This window comes from Rana temporaria, chromosome 10 (assembly GCF_905171775.1).
Source record: "Rana temporaria chromosome 10, aRanTem1.1, whole genome shotgun sequence".
NCBI lineage: Eukaryota > Metazoa > Chordata > Amphibia > Anura > Ranidae > Rana > Rana temporaria.
Window position 1 is genome coordinate 110,358,593 of NC_053498.1, and position 21,762 is coordinate 110,380,354.

Genomic DNA, 21,762 nt, shown 5'->3' on the forward strand with positions numbered 1-21,762 from the left:
TAATGAGGAGAGAAGAAGAGCTAGAAGGAAAGGAGGAGAGGAGAGAAGAAGAGCTAGAAGGAAAGGAGGAGAGGAAAGGAGAGGAGCCTCCGGTTGCACCTTTGCAGTCAGCTCACGTTGCTCCGATTATCCATTAACCTGATGTGAGCCGCATTTCCTGGAGGTGGCGTCCTGCTATAGTTTGGGATGATCGGGGAGGAGGACAGAGCTGACACCCCCACCACCCCCCCTCCTTCTTCTTATCAGCAATTCAGATTGCATGCAAATCCCCCGCAGGCAGGCGGGCAGGCAGTGAGTGTTGGTGAGGAGAACTCCCATCGCCCCCTCCCTCTCCTCCTCCTCCTCCCGGGTGGGTTTGTCTTCTCCCCGGACTCGGTGCAGAGGGTCTCCTCCTTGCTGTAGATTAGTCTCCTCGTCCTCTGGATGCCGCCTGTCCTTCCTGTAGCCATGCTGAGAAGGTGGAGGAACATGCAGCCTCTGTACACTTTAGCGGCTCTGCTGGCCGTGTGTCTGGTCCGGGGACATTGTCCGGAGAGAGAGCTGGAGAGGAGGGAGGAGGAGGCGAACATCGTACTCACCGGGACGGTGGAGGAGATACTCAACGTGGACCCGGTACACCACACCTACTCGTGTAAGGTAAGCGGGAGAGGGGGCGGGGCCTCCAAACTTCACCAACTGCCCGGATAGAGCCATCAGTGTGCGGCACCGGTACAGTGATCAGCGCCGCGGGCACCGGTACAGTGATCAGCGCCGCGGGCACCGGTACTGGCGGTCACTGATCAATGCCTGGGGCACCGGCACTGCGCTAATCAATGTGTGGACTCCGGTACTGCTGGTCACTGATCAGTGCTTGGGGCACCAGTACTGCCAATGAGTAATACATTCTTGGGGCATTGCCACTGCTGATCAGTGCTTGGGGCACCAGTACTGCTAATCAATGATCAATGTGCGGGCACCAGTACTGCTGTTCACTGACCGGTGCTTGGGGGCACCGGTACTGCTGATCAATGAGCGGGTACTGGTACCACGATCAATGCTTGGGGCACGGGTACTGCCAACAAGTGATCAATGCTTGAGGCACCAGAACTGCTGATCAATGTGCGGGCACCAGTACTGCTGTTCACTGACCAGTGCTTGGGGGCACCAGTACTGCTGATCAATGAGCGGGTACTGGTACCATGATCAATGCTTGGGGCATGGGTACTGCCAACAAGTGATCAATGCTTGGGGCACCAGAACTGCTGATCAATGATTCATGCTTGGGTACTGCTGATCAATGTGCGGGCATCGGTACCGCTGGTCACTGATTAATGCTTGAGGAATCGGTATTGCTGGTCATTGATCGGAGTTTGGGACTCCAGTACTGCCAATGAGTGGTCAATGATTGGACATCCATTCTGCCGGTCACTGATCAATGCTTGGGGCATCAGTACTGCCAAGGAGTGATCAATGCTTGGGTCACTGGTACTGACGGTCACTGATCAATGCTTGGGGCATCAGTACTGCCAAGGAGTGATCAATGCTTGGGTCACTGGTACTGACGGTCACTGATCAATGCTTGGGGCATCAGTACTGCCAAGGAGTGATCAATGCTTGGGTCACTGGTACTGACGGGGAGTGATCAATGCTTGGATCACTGGTACTGCCGGTCAGCGATCAGTGCTTGGGGCACGGTACTGCTGGTCCCTAATCAATGCTTGGGACAAGAAGTGGTCAGTGCTTGGGGCACTGGTACTGGCGTTCACCGATCAATGCTTGGGGCACCAGTACTGCCAATCACTGAGCAATGCTTAGGGTACCGGTACTGCTGGTCAGCGATCAATGCTTGGGGCTCCGGTACAGCCGGTCAGCGATCAATGCTTGGGGCACCGGTACTACTGATCGGTGATCAATGTGCAGGAACTAGTACTGTTGATCATCCATCAATGCTGATATTACTGGCAATCAATGCTACAGGCACCTGTACTGGTGATCTAAAAATCAGTGCTTCGGGCACCATTAGTCGTGATATCATTGCAAAGGGCACTGGTATTACTGATCAGTGATTAAAGGTACTGGCACTATTGATCAATACTTTGGGCACAGGTACTGGCAATCAAGATCAATGTGCGCCACCGGTACTACTGATCAGTGATCCATGCTGATGGCGCGGGCGATCAATGCAGGTCATCTCTGCAGGCACAATTACTGCTGATCAATCTGAGATCAGTGGCGAGGGCACTGGCATGCTGGTCTGCAATCAGTGCTGCAGGGACAGTCTCAGCAGGATCTGGCCATGGAAATATACTTTAGGAGGCTTTTGGGTTCAACTTGTTTTCCACTTGGAGTATTACATTTACCGTGCCCATTCACCCGCAGGCGCCCACCATTCGCCACGAACATTTATAAAACATAAGCTTCAAAAAGTGAATGCTGAGCATTGCAAATGAGGATTTTTAAGTTGGTAATCTAAATCAGCGAGGAGTCAGGGGGGGGGAGGGGGGGTAGCGGTAAATCTTTGATAAAATCTACAAATTCTCCTCTGTGATCTGAATGTCAAAGGGTGGAATGTGTCCTGGGGTGGTAACATTCGCCATTTGTCAGTGTAGTGATTCTTATGGAGACTTGGGTTTGCCATTGGAGAATGTGAAAAATTGGAGTGCAGTGAATACGACCCCACTGGGCAAACGAAATAATTCAGCCCGCGGATTATTGGCTCTTTTTATAATTGTGCCCCTTAGTCTGTTTATGTTGTCTTTGCAGTTTTGGGTATTTATAAATAACTATGTAGGTGTTGATAAATATGGAATGTGTGTATAATAATCCAGTGTAGTATGGAGGGCGGTCATAGTCCTTGCTCCCAGGACTGTATTGTAAGTGCCAGGCACAGTGAGAATGAGTCCCTGGGAATAGTTGCCAGCTCTACTCACATGTCGTTGTGTATCAGCACCGTTACTAGCCATAGACATCAGACATACGTCCTCTGACATGGGGGGGTCAGACCTGATTGTGCAAACATCTGCATACTGATGGTGCAGGAATGACTGCAGCCGCTGACCTCGGCCTCAAAAATTGATCAGACGCACTTGAATATTCCAGATGGCCGTGGTCGTTTCAAAGACATTATTCTAATGTTTATGTGAAAGTTATGCAGCGACGAATATTCGTCATTGGTAGAGCATACGTATCGGACAAAAAGTCAGGGACACCTGACCGGTCGTCGTCCCTTTTTTTTTTTTTTTTTTTTTTGTGATTTCATTCGTTTGTGTCAGTCCAATGGTATCGGCCATTTCTGTCTGCGATGCTTCTAAAGCAGGCGGAATTTTTTATTCAGACTTTTTAGAACAAAGGATAAATGATTATCTTGTGGCTGTGGTAGCTGTACCCTGTGTGTTCATTTATAGCCAGATTCAGAAAGACTGGCTTAACTTTGAGGCGGCGTAGCGTATCGCATATATGCTACGCCGCCGTAAGTCAGAGAGGCAAGTGCTGTATTCACAAAGCACTTGCCTCCTAAGTTACGGCGGCGTAGCGTAAATGGGCCGGCGTAAGCGCGCCTAATTCAAATGAGGAACAGGGGGGCGTGTTTTATGTTAATGACTCGTGACCCGACGTGATTGACGTTTTGAACGAACGGCGCATGCGCCGTCCGTGGACATATCCCAGTGTGCATTGCTCCAAAGTACGCCGCAAGGACGTATTGGTTTCGACGTGAACGTAAATTACGTCCAGCCCTAATTGCGTACGACTTACGCAAACGACGTAAAAAGATAGGCTTGTTCCGACATCCATACCTTGCATGGGCTGCGCCACCTAGGGAGCAGCTTTATCCTTACGCCGGCGTATCTCTTACGTAAACGGTGTAACTAATTGCGACGGGCGCACGTACGTTCGTGAATCGGCTCATTTGCATATTCGACGTGGAAAACAATGGAAGCGCCACCTAGCGGCCAGCGTAAATATGCACCCTAAGATACGACAGCGTAGGAGACTTGCGACGCTCGTATCTTAGCCTAATTTAAGCGTATCTGGTTTCCAGAATACGCTTAAATTTACGACGGCGTAGATTCAGAGTTACGACGGCGTATCTTCTGATACGCCGGCGTAAACGTCTCTGAATCTGGCTATTAATGATCCTTTTGTAGGATATGCAGAAAAGTTAGAAGAGTCGGACGGTTTGCCGTAGAAATGACTTGTTGCTTTCCTTGTCATCATTATTTAGTACTGTCTGCAGTGATACTGCATGGAAATGCTGCCAACTCAACCATGTCAACTCTCCCAGCCTGCCTGCTCACTAGATTTTATGTGTACCGTATCACCCAATCAATGCACAGAGGGGCACTCCCTTGTCAGCATACCGTGATCTGGCATGAAGGGGTTATAGTAGATGTAACGCCTAACGGTATAACTTTTTATTTTGCTAATGCACTAGGTGTTTAAACAATTGGTATTTCATTTTTTTTTTTATAAAAAATATTTGTTTTCATCCTTTTGTGGCATTTCAGTGCTTCTGACCTCTCGTAACTTCATGCATGCATATACCCCAGTGATGGCTGCACGGTATTCCTAAAGGTGGGGTTTCTGATGGTGACAGCAGTGCGTAATGTGTATTCATGTGGCAACTTATAATTCCCCTCAGAAACCCGTGTGATGGAAGCTGGGTATGCCCTATGAGGTTTTTATTTTTATTTTTTTCATTCAGCCAGTGGACTGAATAAAAATATTCACAGATTCCTGCATTCACACAAGTGAGGAACGGATCTCACCGCTGTGCTGTTGTATTCTGACAGCAGGGATCCCCCTCCCCTTCCCAATTTAAAGAGGAGTTCCAGTCTTTTAAAAAAAAAAAAGTCAGCAGCTACAATTACTGTAGCTGCAGACTTTTTATTACAAGGAAGGACACTTGTCTGTCCAGGGATCCTATGATGTTGGCACCCCTAGCCAATTCGTCAGTCGGCTTTGGGTGCAGGCACTGGCATTGTTTAAGGGAAACCAGCAGTGAAGCCAGACCCAAAAGGCAGTGGGTGGAAGGAGGAAAGGCCAGAACTGTCGTAGATTGCCAATCGGTGATCTTACCCCCGAAAAAAAAAGTGCCAAATGTGGAGGGTGTGAACATGATCATGCCGCCTTCTGAATTTCCATTTTTCTTTTTGGCAAACAGCAATTTACAGTGGGACTAATCGTTTGGCTCGTGTTTGTGGTGAAGTCCCATTGCTTAGAAAGATCGAGTTTGACAGACAGTGCTGCCTGTCAACTCCGTGTTAAATTTTCCACCTCCTCATGCAAACAGTCTTCTCTGGCTGTATAGTGGATTTCAAGTGGGCACTTGGGGGGGGGCAATAAAAAAAAATGTTCTTCTCCCCAGCCACCTGTATAAAAGAGGCCTGACGGCACAGGAGTGAAATTAAGAGGCAGGGAAAAAGGACAGAGCGTTGTCAACGATTGGGGTCCTCAGAATCCAAGCCAGGATGTTGTTTGCATGTTCTAGTGCATGTATGGGTTTCTTTCCACACTTTAAGGCTAGATTCACACTACTGCGAATTCAAAATCGCGGTAAAATCGTGATTTTACCGTGATTTCGCGGCTGCGGTTTTGTCGCGATTTCGGCCGCGAAATCGCAAAAAGTAGTACAGGAGCTACTTTTTGAAATCGGTGCAGCGCCGCAGATGCGGCGTCGCACCGATTAGGACGGTGCCATTGCCGGCAAATGCCGCCGATTTGAGATGCGATTTGACATGTGAAATCATACCCAGTGTGAACCTGGGCTCAAAGGATAGTTCACCTTTACAAAAAATCTGCCTATGCAGGTAAGGTATGTTTGTAGATTAAAACAAACTGTGCAGCTCTGACTATAGATTAATAATGTTCTTGCTAGAAGTGTAGGTCATTTACATACCTTATGAAGCCTGACTGGAATATTCCCAGGACATTGCTTAGTACTCCCAGGATGTTACTAAGTGAGGCCTGGTCATCACTGCTCACCTTCACCATCACAGGAGTGAGTTCTTCCTCTGATTCAAACCCCCTCACATACACTTTCTCTCCCCTGAGGTGGTAGCTCTGAGCTCAGCATTTGAGATCTCACCCCTGTGATGGGGAAGGTGAGCAGTAATGACTAGGCCTCACTTAGCAACGATATGGGAGTATTCCAGTCAGGCTTCAGAAGGTATGTAAATGGCTTACACCTATAGCAAGAACATTAATAATCTATAGTAAGAGCTGCACAGTTTGTTTTAATCTACACCTATAGCAAGGGCATTATTCAACTTAAGGCCCGGTTCACACTGATGTGAGTTTATAACGAATGTGATGCCTCAAAAACATTCTAAATTCGCATGTCATCCATAAAGTCATTGTTTTCAATGACGGCCGTTCACATACATGCACTGCGCTTGCTTTACGAATGCAATGCGTTGCAAATTTAATCTCCATAGACCTCAATGTAAATTGTTCTGGAATCGCATTGATGGTTCACATATGTGCGAATTCCACCACACTACTCTCCACAAAAACCAGGAAGTAAACAGGAAGTTAACACTTTTTTGTTTTTTTTTACATTATGATTCCATTGGCTAGAACATCAATCGCAGCTATGTCCAACTCCTGAAATTTGCGATAAATTCGCACCTCAGACATGACGAAAAACGGAACAAATTCACAGCGCAGCAGTGTGAACCGAGCCTCAGTCAGAGCTGCACAGTTTGTTTTTTATCTACAGATGCCCCCTACCTGCATAGGCAGTTTTGTGGTAAAGGTGAACTATATCTTTAGAGACATGCTGGAAGAATGCTTAGAACATGTGAAGTGAGCGTGGTAGAGGTCAGTGGTGTACACTATAGCAAGAACATGACTTACAGTATGGGGCTCATTCACACCATGTGCATTGGGCCAATGCATATGCAAGGCAACTTGCCTTATGTTCTATTGATTCAGTTCTCTCTAGCCCACAGAGTTTGTGTGCTCTAAACAAAAAAAAAAAGTAGGACAAGGTGCACTTTTATACATTGTGGCGTATTGCAACTGACAGCATTGCATAAAGTTGAATAAAATGTAATTTTGTGACATTTCAATAAAGTGCAAAACAAAAACAAGCATTGCTTCACCACAACACAATTGGGAGCGCAATATACAGAGCATAACACATGCCTGTTGGTATGAATGGGCACTAATAGAAAATTATGTTTTTTATCAGTCCTTGGAGCTTCTCCGAGAGAGACACGGGTAATTCTTCAAGGCACTTTAACAGCAGAAGTTAGCATTGTTGGCACTCCATGACACATAGATAACATATCACAGTATTATGGCCTAGTAGGTTTATGCTCTGCATGATGCAGACACAACAACACAACATAGCATTTAGGAAGTTCGTAAGGCAGCGATACATAGCAAAAAAACTAAATTTCAGTTTTCTGTAGTTCACACGTGAGCATTTTTTAGGCAATTTTTAAACTTGTTTTTGAGCCTTTTTTATGTGTGTTTTTTTTTTTTTCATGCTTAAATATTTTCTTCAGCCATTAGAAAATATACTAGGAAATGAAGGTTGTTAGATGCAGGGCCGATCCTAGGGTCACGGACGCCTGGGTGCAGAAATATTTCTGGTGCCCCCACATGGTCAGAGACTGCAGACATAGTACAGGAGATGGTCAGAGACTGCAGACATAGTACAGGAGATGGTCAGATACTGCAGACATAGTACAGGAGATGGTCAGAGACTGCAGACATAATACAGGAGATGGTCAGAGACTGCAGACATAATACAGGAGATGGTCAGAGACTGCAGACATAATACAGGAGATGGTCAGAGACTGCAGACATAGTACAGGAGATAGTCAGAGACTGCATATTTAATACAGGAGATGGTCAGAGACTGCAGATATAATACAGGAGATGGTCAGAGACTGCAGATATAATACAGGAGATGGTCAGAGACTGCAGATATAATTCAGGAGATGGTCAGAGACTGCAGCTATAATTCAGGAGATGGTCAGAGACTGCAGACATAATACAGGAGATGGTCAGAGACTGCAGACATAATACAGGAGATGGTCAGAGACTGCAGACATAGTACAAGAGATGATCAGAGACTGCAGATATAATACAGCAGATGGCCAGAGACTGCAGCTATAATACAGGAGATGATCAGAGACTGCAGCTATAATTCAGGATATGCTCCGAGACTGCCACTGTGGTCTTCCGGCTGCTTCACTCTCCTCCTCTGACAGGGGGAGGGAGGATGGACTTGGGCAGGAAACACAGTGGCTGCAGGTCCTTCTCTGATCCGCTCCAGTCAGTTGCCGGCGGAGAGAGCTGCCTCTGGACACAGACAAGAAAAGGAGGAGGCGGAAGGGGAGCACTCTGGCGCTTCAGCGCCCCCACCTCTGTGGCGCCTGGGTGCGCTGCATCCCGTGCACCTGCCCAGGATCGGCCATGGTTAGATGCAAAATTGTGCAATAAACAGATTACACACATTTTCAGAAGCTCCCTCTAAAGTCTATTGGGGTCAAAAGAAGCCAATTTAGTTTCTCTTTTTTTTTTTGTGCAAATTCTTTATGTGTATAAATAAAGTTATCCCACAAAGCAATGCAACACAAACAATGAAAATAAATATAAAAATAGAGCATACAGAGTGCAAAAGTTCCAAACAAATACCATATACATGAATGTCACTCATGTATTTTTTCGAGTGACAAGTGACCTGATGCTCAGGTTTGCACAGGCACCTTTGAACATAATGGGAATCTTCTTGTTGAGTGTTCGTTATTGCTTCGAGTGTAAATGGGGGCTGACAGATGAGTGTATTTTTTGCATTGTGTTACTATGCTGTTTATTACCGATCGAGCTTAATATTTCACTGAAAGAGGAACTTTGATCATTTCTGGAAAAAGTTAAGTTAGCTACAAATATTGCAGCTGCTGATTTATAATAAACAGAAATGTACCTGTCCAGCCCTGTGTTCACCCAGGCCGATTCTTCGCCGGTCTTCAAGGTTCCCAGCATTGCCATCTTGGATGTGGGAATCCAGCTGTGACTCCCTGGTGTTTCACAGCCCGCTCCCTACTGAGCATGTGCATGTACTTTCTGGATGGACCCACAGTTTCCTGGGACATGAGATGTGTTCCAGGAGGTTGGGATGGAAAGAAGAGCCGAACTTCTGCTCTGATCGTCTAGACCAGCCATTTTCAACCAGGGTGCCTTGAGTTTTTTTCAGGGAAGCCATGGCAAAATACAGAAGCAAGTCGACGCATGCTCGGAAGCATTGAACTTAATTTTTCTCGGCTCGTCTTAGTGTTGTACGTCACTGCGTTTTGGACGGCCGGAATTTGGTATGACAGTGTGTATGCAAGACAGCTTGAATGGAATTCCGTCTGAAAATTCCGTCAGAGTTTATCCCGTCGAAAACCAAGGTTCAGTGTTGGGACCCTTACTTTTTTAATATTATAAATGATATTGGGTCTGGGATTCAAGGTACCTTTTTTCCTTTAAATCCTCTAAATGTGTGATCCATCGGGAAACGTCTATTAAAATTCTCATGTTTTGGTACAAAACTCCTGATGTCATTCACACATATGTTCCCTCAGTTCTGCCGCATTGTTGGCGTTGTGGAAATGATATTGGCTCTTTGTTTCATATTTTTTGGAGATGTTCCCTGGTTCAACCCTTTTGGCAGGAGGTGAGACTGCTGGCACAGGAGGTGATAGAAGTGTCCCTTCCATTTGATCCATTGAACTTTCTTTCCCAGGTCTAACCAAAAAAGCTAACCGCTTGGCCGCCTATATTTTATTGGCCGCCAAGAGGCTCATACCATTGTGTTGGTTGTCTAGTACCCCGCCTCCATGGCCCAGATTTCTCCACCTGGTAGCTGAAATTCGGAGGATGGAATATTTGACGGCCTCTGTTAACGATTCCATATATACCTAAGAGTTGTTTGTTTTATATGATCTTGTAGAATCATGCAGATCACTCCTGTGTTCTGCGTCCTTGGACACTATGTATATGTCATTTACTTTCATGTTTTTTTTTCTTTGTACAATTTCTTTATCGTCATTGTGTTGAACTTTTCAATACTTTGTACTTTATGATACTGTGATGTTTTACTTGTTTTTATAACCCAATAAAAATACAATTTTGCAAAAAAAGGTACCTTTTCAGTCTTTGCAGATGACACCAAGCTATGCTGTGTAATCAGGGCTCGAGTCCTGCGGGCATCGCCGCATTGTGAAGGACTCGACTCGAGTCAGGGGCAGGCAAACTGAGTCGAGCAGACTCAGAGCTCCTCCTCCAGGCTCCGACCTCACCTGTCCTTCAGTACGCGGCCGGTTGCGTGTGACATCACGCAGAGGCGGAGTCGCACAGCAATGCTAGGGTGAGCCCGCGTCTCCTCTCCTCACACCGTCACACGCACTCTGCCCACACACTGACACTGTGTGCAGTGAGCTGTAAAAAAAAAAAACGCCTATTTGTACCCTGCTATAATAAATATATATATGTGCCAGCCAGCACCCTGAGACCAGCCAGGCCAGCACTGATTACCCTGAGGCCAGCCAGCACAGAGACCAGTCAGGCCAGCACCAGTATTTTCTGTGAAATATATATGCACATGAGCGTATCTTTTTTTTTTTTTTTTTTTTTTTTTTTTCTGGTGGGGGAGTGGATCTTGGGTGGGAGTTCCCACTTTTTTCCCCAGGACTTGACCCCTGAGTGTAATAATGTCCTTACAATGTCTCCAATTTACAAGCCAACTGATAAGAGGGATGGAGGAGCTCAGCTATGAGGAAAGATTAGAGGAACTGAATTTATTCTTTCTTGAAAAGAGGAGATTAAGGTGGGAGAGTATGATCAACATGTACAAATACATAATTGGTCCACATGGTGAACTTGGTGTTGAGTTATTCACTTTAAGGTCATCGCAGAGGACAAGGGGGCACTCTTTACATCTAGAGGAAAAGAGATTTAATATCCAAATACGGAAACGTTTTTTTTCCACTCTAGAGGTGGTTCTGTCCAGCTCAGTAGATTGCTTTGAAAAAGGCCTTGGATACTTTCCTAAATTTACATAATATAACTGGGTACTAACATTTACAGGTAAAGTTGATCCAGGGAAAATCCGATTGCCTCTCGGGGGATCAGGAAGGATTTTTTTCCCCCTGCTGTAGCACATTGGATCATGCTTTGCTGTTTTTTTTTTTTTTTTTGCCTTCCTCTGGATCAACTGTGGGATTGTATGATTTTTTTTTTATTATTGGTTGAACTAGATGGACTTTTGTGTGTGTTGTTGTTTTTTTTTTTTTTTTCAACCTGACTATGTATATTCCTAGGAAAAATGTGTTAATATTTTCACTCATTAGCACGCATTTGCACATTTTTGCAGGTACAGGCGCAAAATGCTGGCCAGAAAGGCAGATTTTTTTTCTAACTCAAGAATACACAGCACTTATTTATGTGGCACATTGTAAACAGTGGGCTGCATTTTAGATCAGTAAAAAAAATGCTGTATTGAGCTTTTTCAAGCTACAGTGTGCAAGAGGCCTAATAAGAATGGGGGTGGGGGGGGGGGGGTTTCTGGAGGAACAGAAATATCCTAGCCATACCCCATTCCAGTCCTTTGTAAGTGCAATAAGCTCTCCAGGCACTTAAAGTCGTCGCGGACATGTGTTTACTGTTGTGATGCTCCAGGGAAGCGTATAATTTTTGATATTTTTAGATTGTATAAAAGTGAAGCATTTGTGTCTGTCAGATCTTCGCGACGCACAGCCTGTTATTAAGGCTACAGAACTACACAGAGAAGTGCCCATTTTGTAAATATATCTATAGGAAAAGCTCTTGGATTAAAGTCACTTTTTTTCCCCCCTCCTCTGAGAGGGTTGAAGGCTCCAACTCTTCATCAGTGCTTCGCTCCAGCAAGATTACAGTGGCCTTAACCCATTGTAGCAGAGAGGGAATGTGTCTGTGCATGTTTGCCATTTTGCAGATTTTTGTGATGGGAAAGATTTATGACTTTGCTAACAAGTTTCTTCATGTCTCTAATGTGGTACAAATCAATAGGAAATCTGAAGGGATTTAATGACCGCCAAGTTTTCTAATGAGTCTCAGGCTAGGGAACAAATTAGGCCAGAATTAGGGGGTTTTGGCTGTCATCAGAGAAGCAAAGGCGTTAACTTCAGCAACCTTTGATGAAGGATCTGTGGTGTATTGTATCCCATTACTGATGTGCATTGCCTCCCAGCCCCCTATCATGGACTCCTGCCGGCTTGGATTACTTTTAGAACACTGAATTGTCTTCGTGGCCCCACCCCCCCCATACCATTCCTGTAATCACTCATGTGTTTGATGTGGTGATACACCTGCTGAAATGCCTTCCTTTAGGCCTCATTCACATGAGCAACACGTACCTACAAAACAAAACAAAAAAAAAACTAGCCCCCTAACCTAGTTTAACCACTTGCTTACTGGGCACATAAACCCCCTTCGTTCCCAGGCGAAATTTCAGCTTCCGGCACTGCGTCGCTTTAACTGACATTTGCGTGGTCATGCGACCTGGCTCCCAAGCAAAATTGACGTCCTTTTTTCCCCACAAATAGAGCTTTTTTTCGGTGGTATTTGATCAACTCTGCGGTTTTTATTTTTTGCGCTATAAACAAAAAAAGAGCAACAATTTAAAAAAAATATATATATTTTTTTACTTGTTGCTATAATAAATATCCCATTTTTTTTAAAAAAAATATATATTTTTTTCTCAGTTGTGGCCGATATGTATTTTTCGACGTATTTTTGTAAAAAAAAAACGCAATAAGCGACTGGTTTGCGCAAAAGTTATAGCGCCTACAAAATGGGGAACAGAATTTATATATTTTTTTATTATTTTTTTTACTAGTAATGGCGGCGATCTGCGTTTTTTTTTTTATTGGGACTGCGATATTGCGGCGGACGTATCGGACACTTTTGACACAAATTTGGGACCATTCACATTTATACAGTGATCAGTGCTATAAAAATGCACTAATTACTGTATAAATGTGACTGGCAGTGAAGAAGTTAACACTAGGGTTTGAGGAAGGGGTTAAATGTGTATCCTGGGTGTGTTCTAACTGTGTGGGGGGAGGGGGTGACTGGGGGAGGTGACCGATGCTGTGTCCCTAATGTACAAGGGACACAGATCGGTCTCCTCTCCTCTGACAGCACGTGGAGCTCTGTGTTTACACACAGAGCTCCACGTCCCTGCTGTGTTACCGACGATCGCGTGTACCCGGCGACCGCCAGGTACACGCATCGGCTTCCCAGCGATGCGCCGGGACAGTGTTTACCCGCTGCGCGCCCCCCAGAGGCGCGCGCGGGTAATGCACTTTAAAAGACGTCCACTTGGCACCTGAGAGCCGCGCTGTTGACGTCTTTTGTCTATAGCGCGGGTCTCAAGTGGTTAAAGCATACCCTACATCACCCCAATATATACTTGTCTCTTTGTGGCAGTGATTGCCTCCTACAGTATTTGTATCTTTCTTTAAAAGAAAATAGTTTTTTTTATTGAAAAAAATGAATACAACACATAGCAAAGAAACAATACAAATAAAGTACTGCCAAGACAACCATACACAGCATCGGACATGTTCAGATAACTTTGTATGTATAGTTGAAAAAAACACAACAATTTAGAAATAAATTATACCACTTCTGTGTATATATTCGAGCAATTACCACCTTAATATAACTATTCTGGAGTGTGTCTCCCACCTTCGGATGCACACTGGAAGCTAAAAAAAAAGCTATAAAAAATGCCAGTAGCTTTGCAGGGAGCCTTTCAATTTTTTTTAGCGTTTTTGCAATGGCTTTTATTGGCGTTTTTCAGTGTAGCTTTTTTTTTTTTTTCAATGGATAAAAAAACATTAAAAACTGCTGGTAAGCTGCGTTTTTCTGTGTTTTGTGTTTTTTGCGTTTTTTTCCCATCGAAAAACAGCACTTTGAACGCAAATTTCTGGCGTTCAGAAAAAAGCCCATAAACTCCACTGCTCATTAACGCCACGACTATTTACGTCCGCAAAATGGCACTGATAGGCAGAAGGGCGTATATATACGTCCTTGCCTTCTAGCGGGTGGGGGGTCCGATCGGGACCTCCCCTGCTGCGTGCGGATTCCCTCGGGGAGCGATCCGGGACGATCGCTCCCCGGAGCTGAAGAACGGGGAGAGCCGTATGTAAACACGTTGGCTATCAAAACTACACTGCACTTTTTTAACTGTTTTAATGAGCTAGACTTAAAGGGGTTGTAAAGGAAAAAGTTTTTTCACCTTAATGCATTTTATGCATTAAGGTAAAAAAACTTCCGAGTATACCGGCCCCCCGTTATACATAACTGACCCCTCGAAAGTCCCGCACTCGGCCCTCTTCGCCGCTCAGCCTGGCCGTTGATTGGCTAGAGCGGATTGGATTGAAAGCAGCGCAGACATTGGCTGGCGCTGCTGTCAATCACATCCAATGAAAGCGCAAGGACTCCACACTATGCGAGGGAGCTCGCATGAATGTGTGGAGTTCTTGTGGGGAGGACCAGAGAAGACGAGGGACCCCAGAAGACGTGGATCGGGGCCACTCTGTGCAAAACAAGCTGCACAGTGGAGGTAAGTATGACATGTTTGTTATTTTATAAAAAAAAAAAAAATTCCTTTACAACCCCTTTTAAAGCAAAACTACATATTTCAAAGACAACTCGATCATCCATCCTAGTCTCCATCTTGAGTAAGGGCAGATAATTAATGTAACATTTACTTCCTGGAATCCATCTGATCAAGCATGCAGGCAAATCCAGGGTACATTAGTGTGTGTGTGTGTGTGTGTGTGTGTGTGTGTGTGTATATATATAATATATATATATATATATATATATATATATATATATATATATATATATATATATATATATTGAAAGCCTTTCTAGTTTGTGTTACTTGTGTCATTGCCATTAGTTTTGAGTTGCTTTTAAAAAATTCAAAAATGTATTGACAGGTTTATTTGACCTGCAGTTGATCAGCTTCTGACCTATATTTGACTTCAAGTGGATGTTGTGTTCTCATAGACTTGTATGGGAATGCAAAACCCCCTTCAAGCAAACAAAAACTCTCCATCACAGACCCTTATTGTGACTTGCGTTTCAATGGTTAAAGTTGGACCGACCTCCCCTTGATACCTTATTATTGGTCAGTGAGGTCATCAGTCAGAGTTCTAAGATATTAGTGGGGCACAGGAAGGGGCAAACTGAGCTCAACTTCAGAAATTTTGGATACTGATCTTTGAAGGTATGCTTAGGCGCCTCCATATGCATTCTATGCAATAATAAAAGCAATTAAATATGCTTTGCATCACTACAGTTATACTTTATTTTAATAATAATGGGCAGCTGAGCGGGTTATTAAGATTTGATTTAGGCTGGGTTCACACTATGTGCGGCCGCGGGGCACAGCAGGGGGTCCGGTGAGTCCCCTTTCACCGTTTCAGGTCCGAATTTTTGTCTGCTTTCGGATACATTTTCTGATTGCAGTGACCACCTAATCTATCCCTAGTAACCTCATGTTGATTCTAATACATGATGTATAACAAGGTTTCTCTTATTTTTTGTACAGTTGTAACAATATACCCAACAGTTGATAATTAACTGCACAAATCTATCACTGTTCATTGATGCAACAGTCAGCACAGTGCATTATATATTGTGTTGGGGTGGTTAACGTAGAGCATATAATTAGCCTTCCAGAGTTTAGGAGAGTGAAAATGAAAGAAAATTGTGAGTATGGATCGTGATAAATTTAACTGTGGGTAAAGGTTAATAGACTGAATAAAACAGATTGCCTCCATGGTAATTGTGCCCATAGGTAATGTTTCTACTATGTTATTTATCGGGGGCTTGTCCTTTTATGGTTTATTTATGAAGGTGTCAGTTGTTGGTGCTGTGAATTACACAATCAGTAAATCCTGCTAATGTTTAGGCTTTCTTGTTGTATAGTAAAAGACCTTGAAAGCTTAGTGTATCATAAAGCTTTAACCTGTAATTCATATAAGAGGCTGCTACGTACTGATAAAAAGCAGTGGAAGATATTTTGTGCTGTTGGTTGACATACTCGTGCTGTTTTTATTAAGAATGGCACCCACATATGACCATAGACAACATTAAACCTCATTTTTAAATGCATTTTAGAAGTAAAAAAATAGCCGAGTAAATACGCCGACTCAAAACACGTCAAAATTAAAATTGTTGGAAGCCATTTTTTTTTTTTGCACGTAATATCTATATAAAAAAAAGTGTGCTTTGTTCTCTGCACCGGAAAAAAAGGCACAGGTGTGTTTAAAACGTGAGCTGTTCAATATACCGTATATACTCGAGTATAAGCCGAGGCACCTAATTTTACCACAAAAAAATGGGGAAACTTATTGAATCAAGTATAAGCCTAGGGTGTCCATGTGCATGCCTCACTGTGCCTCACTTTGCCTCACGGTGCCCATGCCTAGACTTACGTTTAACATGGGAGTATATAGAAGGGGTGCCTGGCTTTGAAAAATTGCTGCTCCCCAGCCGTAGGTCCCCCAGACAGCAAACGTTGCACACTTTTAGAGAAGAACTGAGGCTACATGTGTGCCAAGTTTTGGGTCCAGGGGTACCGGGTCCCCAAACTTACTGGAGAAATTACCGTTTAACATGGGAGTCTATAGAAGGGGTGCCTGACTTTGAAAAAATCGGTGCTCCCCGGCCGTAGGTCACCCTGACAACAAACTTTGCACACTTGTAGAGGAAGAGTGGGGCTATATGCGTCCGGGGGATCAGGCGCAAAAGGGTGACTCGAGTTTATTATACATTTTACAAATATCTTCTAGACCCTCCTGAAGAAGCTGTACAACCGCGAAACCTGTCAAGGTCATTGGCTCCACCTATTAGACACAGATGGTTTCATTATCCGATTTGATCTGTGGGGTCTGTCCCTAAGTGTTTTTATATTGTAATTTGTTTTATGTAAATAAATATTGTTTTTTATATCAATCTGGTCTCCTATCCGTGCCGTGAAAGTCCCAACCAAAAACCTTTTCCCTCCCCTTGACCTATGATTATTGATGCCAATTGGCCACAAGCAGCCTGCGGTATTTTTTCAATTGGGTCTCACTTTCTACATACCAAACGGGATGCTGGCACATCTAATTTATTTTTATTATTAGTCTAACAGAGGCAATACTCTCCCTTTTCGATGACTCGAGTATAAGCCGAGGGGGGGATTTTCAGGGGAAAAAAAAGTGCTGAAAAACTCGGCTTATACTTGAGTATATACGGTAAATGCGCCACACCATTGTCAATTCAGCTGCTGGCCTGTGCTGTATGTAGAAGGTCTTTTGTATGCAACCTCTTTACTTAATTCCCCAGTTATTTAGTAAGACTTCCAGAAATACACAATCTTTCTTTAATAAGCAATTCCGCTCTGCTGCTGTAGCCACTCCTGTTCAGTTCCATAGTGATTCTTCAGCAAGGATTCACTCCACCTGTAAAATCTCTTATATTTCTTGGATGTCTGGTAATGATTCCAGCAATCCACAATCTTTCTTTTTTTAAAGAGCAATTCCAGGCAACAGTTAAAATCAATCAGTGAGTTACTAATGCTTTTCAGCACATTGCAGCTGTGCTAAAATCAAGATGTTCACATTATTTAACTAAGCAGAATCATTCTCAGCTCTTCTCCACCATTGCTCCCTTGCTGGTGCCATCATCTTTATTCGGACTTCTTCTAGTTTGAGGATCTTCAGCTGTTTTTATTGGCTATGCCAGGATGGTGTTTCCTCTGCATGCGTGAGAGTTTCTTAGCAGATGCTGGAATTGTACTCTGAGCTGTGCGTGCACACCTAGTGTGCATTATCAAGAGGATTGCACACAGGTAGGTATGAATCCTTTACTGCAGAAGAAATAGTTGAGGGAAAACTATAAAGGGTGTCTACAAAACACTTTGAAATGGCTACATGAATATGGGGCAAGCTCCAACATTTGTCGCACTGAAGCTCAGCTCCCTTGCATTGCGCCACAGTGACCAAGGAGCTGGGTGGGCACAGTCTTATGGGGATTCAGGCACACTAGTTCCCTACCAGGTCCAATCCCCTTGTGATTTACACAGCAACTAGTGGGTGAATCAATAGCCAATAGACAGCATGTTATTGGGTATAGAATCTGCACACTGCCCGGTTTCTCAAAAAGGAGAGAGCTGACCTTATTGGGGACTAGTTCCTCAGCTTGCCCATCAAGCTGCACCTACTGCCTCTGCCATTGGTAGGAGCCTTGTGGCTATGACCCAGATAGCATACTTGACGGCAACCAGTAACAGGTGGTTGGGGGGTACTGGTGGCAAACTTGCCACCTTGCTACACAGCCTACAGAGACAGGCACTCTGCCCGTCTCTGTATACCAAGTTACAGTTGGTCTTAAAGCAAGTCTTAACCCATTGATTTAACGTTTTCCCAAAATGGTTACATTCAAGGCATGCTGTGAATGATAACTGTCAGTTGCATTTGCTCTAACTGAACTGTCAAACCATCAAATGTCTGGTGTCATAACTGATCACATGAGCAGCACCACATCAACTGTAAATCAAACAAGAGCTAAGATGGCAGCTTTCTTAGCTGTAAAGCAGGAGTCTCCAAACTGCGGCCTTTAGCTTCCTTATATCCTGCCCTTGGGGCGCTTTTTCATCCACTGATGCCAACAATGGGACATAATTCTCCCCCACTGAGACCAGTGAAAGGGCACAATTTCTCCCAATGACACCAATGATGGGGCAAGATTCCTCCTAATGACACCAATGATTGGACCCAGTGACACCAATAATGGGCACAATTCCTCCCAATGACACCAACAATGGGGCATACTTCCTACCACTAACACCAAAGGTGGGGCATTGTTTTTTACCTCTGACGTCGGGACCTTTTCTACTCCCAATTGCCACAGTCGGGCCCCCTAAAGTATGAAGGGCAGTAAACTGATCCCCGGTTTAGAAAGTTTGGAGACCCCTGCTGTAAAGGATAGGAAGGTTTTTTTTTTTCTAATGTAATTACCTCCAGTTTACTTATCTACACACTGAAGGTTTTTGTTATTTATTTTTATTTGATGCAGCCAAACTACCTCAATCTGTTGCACGATTTTGTAAAGCTACCAAAACTAGAGGCAGGGCTTTTGGAGTCTGTTGCAGGACCTTTTTAAAGGCCTATAAAGCCAGAAAAGTGGGGAAAGTGCTTAATTTATTCCCCACAGTATGTCTCTCTTCTACTATAAAATAGTAGTATTATTTAATAGAGTAGAGTATTATTTAATTTACCTTGATTTGTCGGTGCAGCTGCTGTTGCAGAATCATTTTAAATGTCTGCAACTTGCATGATCTTTGGGTAAACCCGTCTCATATAGATAGTAGCCGGTCTCCTCTTTTAGATTGCATTTGTTAATAACATTTCCCAAAAATAATTGCTTGCAGAGAATGTTTTTCCAGCCATATGGAAAATTCTTGTAATTAATATTTTCTACTCCTATTATTAACAGTTGTTTCTGCACATTATATGATGTGATTGTGTGGTCTATTAAATTTTATGTTTGAAAAATAAAATTTGGCTTAGGCCAAGACTGTCAGACGCAGACAGACTGATCACTCCTGTACAATGATTGCCCATCATATAATTAAATTGTGCTGTGCCAGACCAACCCAAGCCTTTCTCCCATGTACAACCAACAAGTCGGATTTCCAGGTAATTTCTAAAGAAAATGGGCTAGGTTCACGTATCGCAGGGATATGCAATTAGCGGACCTCCAGCTGTTGCAAAACTACAAGTCCCATCATGCTTCTGACTCTGGTGTCATGCTTGTGGCTGTCAGAGTCTTGCTATGCCTCATGGGAATTGTAGTTCTGCAACAGCTGGAGGTCCGCTAATTGCATATCCCCGATGTAGGGGGATGCAAGTTTGTGCGGGCGTAGCGTATCCTATTTACGCTACGCCTCCGCAACTTAGACGGGCAAGTGCATTATTCACAAAGCATTTGCTCCGTAAGTAAATCTAGCGTAGCGTAAATCTGCCGGCGTAAGCGCGCCGAATTCAAATTGTCAAGAGGTGGGCGTGTTTTATGTAAATAAAATGTGACCCTACGTAAATGACGTCTCTAACAAACGGCGCATGCGCCGTTCGTGAAAGAATCCCAGTGCGCATGCTCGAAATTACGCCGCAAATCGTCAATGCTTTAGACGTGAACGTAATTTACGCAAAGCCCTATTCGCGAACGACTTACGCAAACAACGTAAACATTTCAAAATTCGACGCGGGAACGACGTCCATACTTAAAATTGCGTACGCCTCATATAGCAGGAGTAACCTTACGCCAGAAAAAGCCTAACGTAAAAAAATGCGCCGGGCGTACGTACGGTTGTGAATTGGCGTATCTACCTAATTAGCATATTCCTTGCGTAAATCGCCACCTAGCGGCCAGCGTAAATATGCAACTAAGATACGACGGCGTAAGAGACTTACGCCAATCGGATCTTAGGCAAATGTTGGCGTATCTTGCTTTCTGAATACAGAAAGAAGATACGCCGGCGCAGATTTGAATTTATGCGGCGTATCAATGGATACACCGGTGTAAATTCTTCCTGAATCTAGCCCAGCGTTTCCTTTTCTTTAAAGAAAAGGGAATATTTATCAACAAACATACACTTTATTTCAGTCAATTACCGTTTACATACCCAAGTTGTCACAAGCAAGGATTTAATAGGTCATGTGGTATGACATTTCTGGGCTTAACATATCTTTAGTGAGATAACCACAAGAGCAATAATTGCCATTTTGACAAGATGCCTGATAATAATCTTGTCTAATTATGGTCATTACTTTACTGAGTGGAATGCAAATTTACCAAGTGCAGCTCACTATTGTCCTGTTATCTACAAACCAGGCCCAGTGTGGTGTTAAAGAAGACAAGAGTCACAAGCATTTGGTTGGGTTTTTAACCACCAAACATTATACGTAGTTACACTGCCACCTTAGGAGACATTTAGCCAGATAATGTAGCTTATGTGGATTATGATGTTTGACACTGATCCTTCTGAATTATACGTTTAGGTTACCCAATGCTGCACAGAGAACTTTTACCTTTTAATGGTGGCACCTGCCCACGTAGAAATTACATTCGAATTTTCCTAGCACATATATTCAAATGTTAGTAAATAGGTTTTATTACAGCAGCACGCTCTATGTGTAACATATTACATGACCATAACAATTAGCCCTACACTAATGTACTATCATTTGTAGTAGTTTAAAGTGCAGGAAGTAGAGTTGCCTGCATATTCTTGCAACATATTTCATTGCCCCCTCTACACCTGAATGCCAGGTTGTTCTCATTTGGCAAAGCTCCAGCCTTTCTGCCTCTGACAGAGCTTGCCTGCTGCTGACCACACACTCCTGTTGGCTAGGGAGACAGCCGGTCATAGTGATGGGGCAGTAGGAATGCGTAAAGGTGGGAGGGAGCAGGCAACCTCTTTCATCAATGTCAACCTCTGTCATTACCAGGAAGCGTTGGAGTTTTGCACGATCAGTCGCCCAGCCATTGGAAAGACGTGAGATCAAACGCCCCTGCTATAAAAGAGCTTTTATAATTACCTCTCTGGGGGTCCATGTCTCCTACCTTCCCTCTATTGCAGCATTGAGGCCTTCGTAGGACTCTTGGCTCAACACTTACTTTCGAGAGTGTCTCATGCACTGTGCATGGTTCCATCCTCTGACCTCTATGTCACCACAT

The 21,762-nt window shown here is 44.0% G+C and overlaps 1 protein-coding gene across 11 annotated transcripts in view; it reads left to right on the top strand.

Moving 5' to 3' along the window:
* The first annotated feature begins 256 nt into the window (after positions 1-256).
* The window catches only part of AGRN (agrin), a 578,793-nt gene continuing 557,287 nt past the window's right edge, over positions 257-21,762 (top strand). For 7 of the 11 annotated variants that reach the window (XM_040325970.1, XM_040325977.1, XM_040325979.1 and 4 more), the window contains exon 1: positions 258-636. In XM_040325970.1, coding sequence (XP_040181904.1) covers positions 424-636 — 213 coding nt within the window. In that variant the 5' untranslated portion in view covers positions 258-423. Of the gene's footprint in view, positions 637-21,762 lie in introns of all 11 variants that reach the window. The other 4 variants (XM_040325972.1, XM_040325976.1, XM_040325980.1 and 1 more) reach the window with 2 other exon arrangements.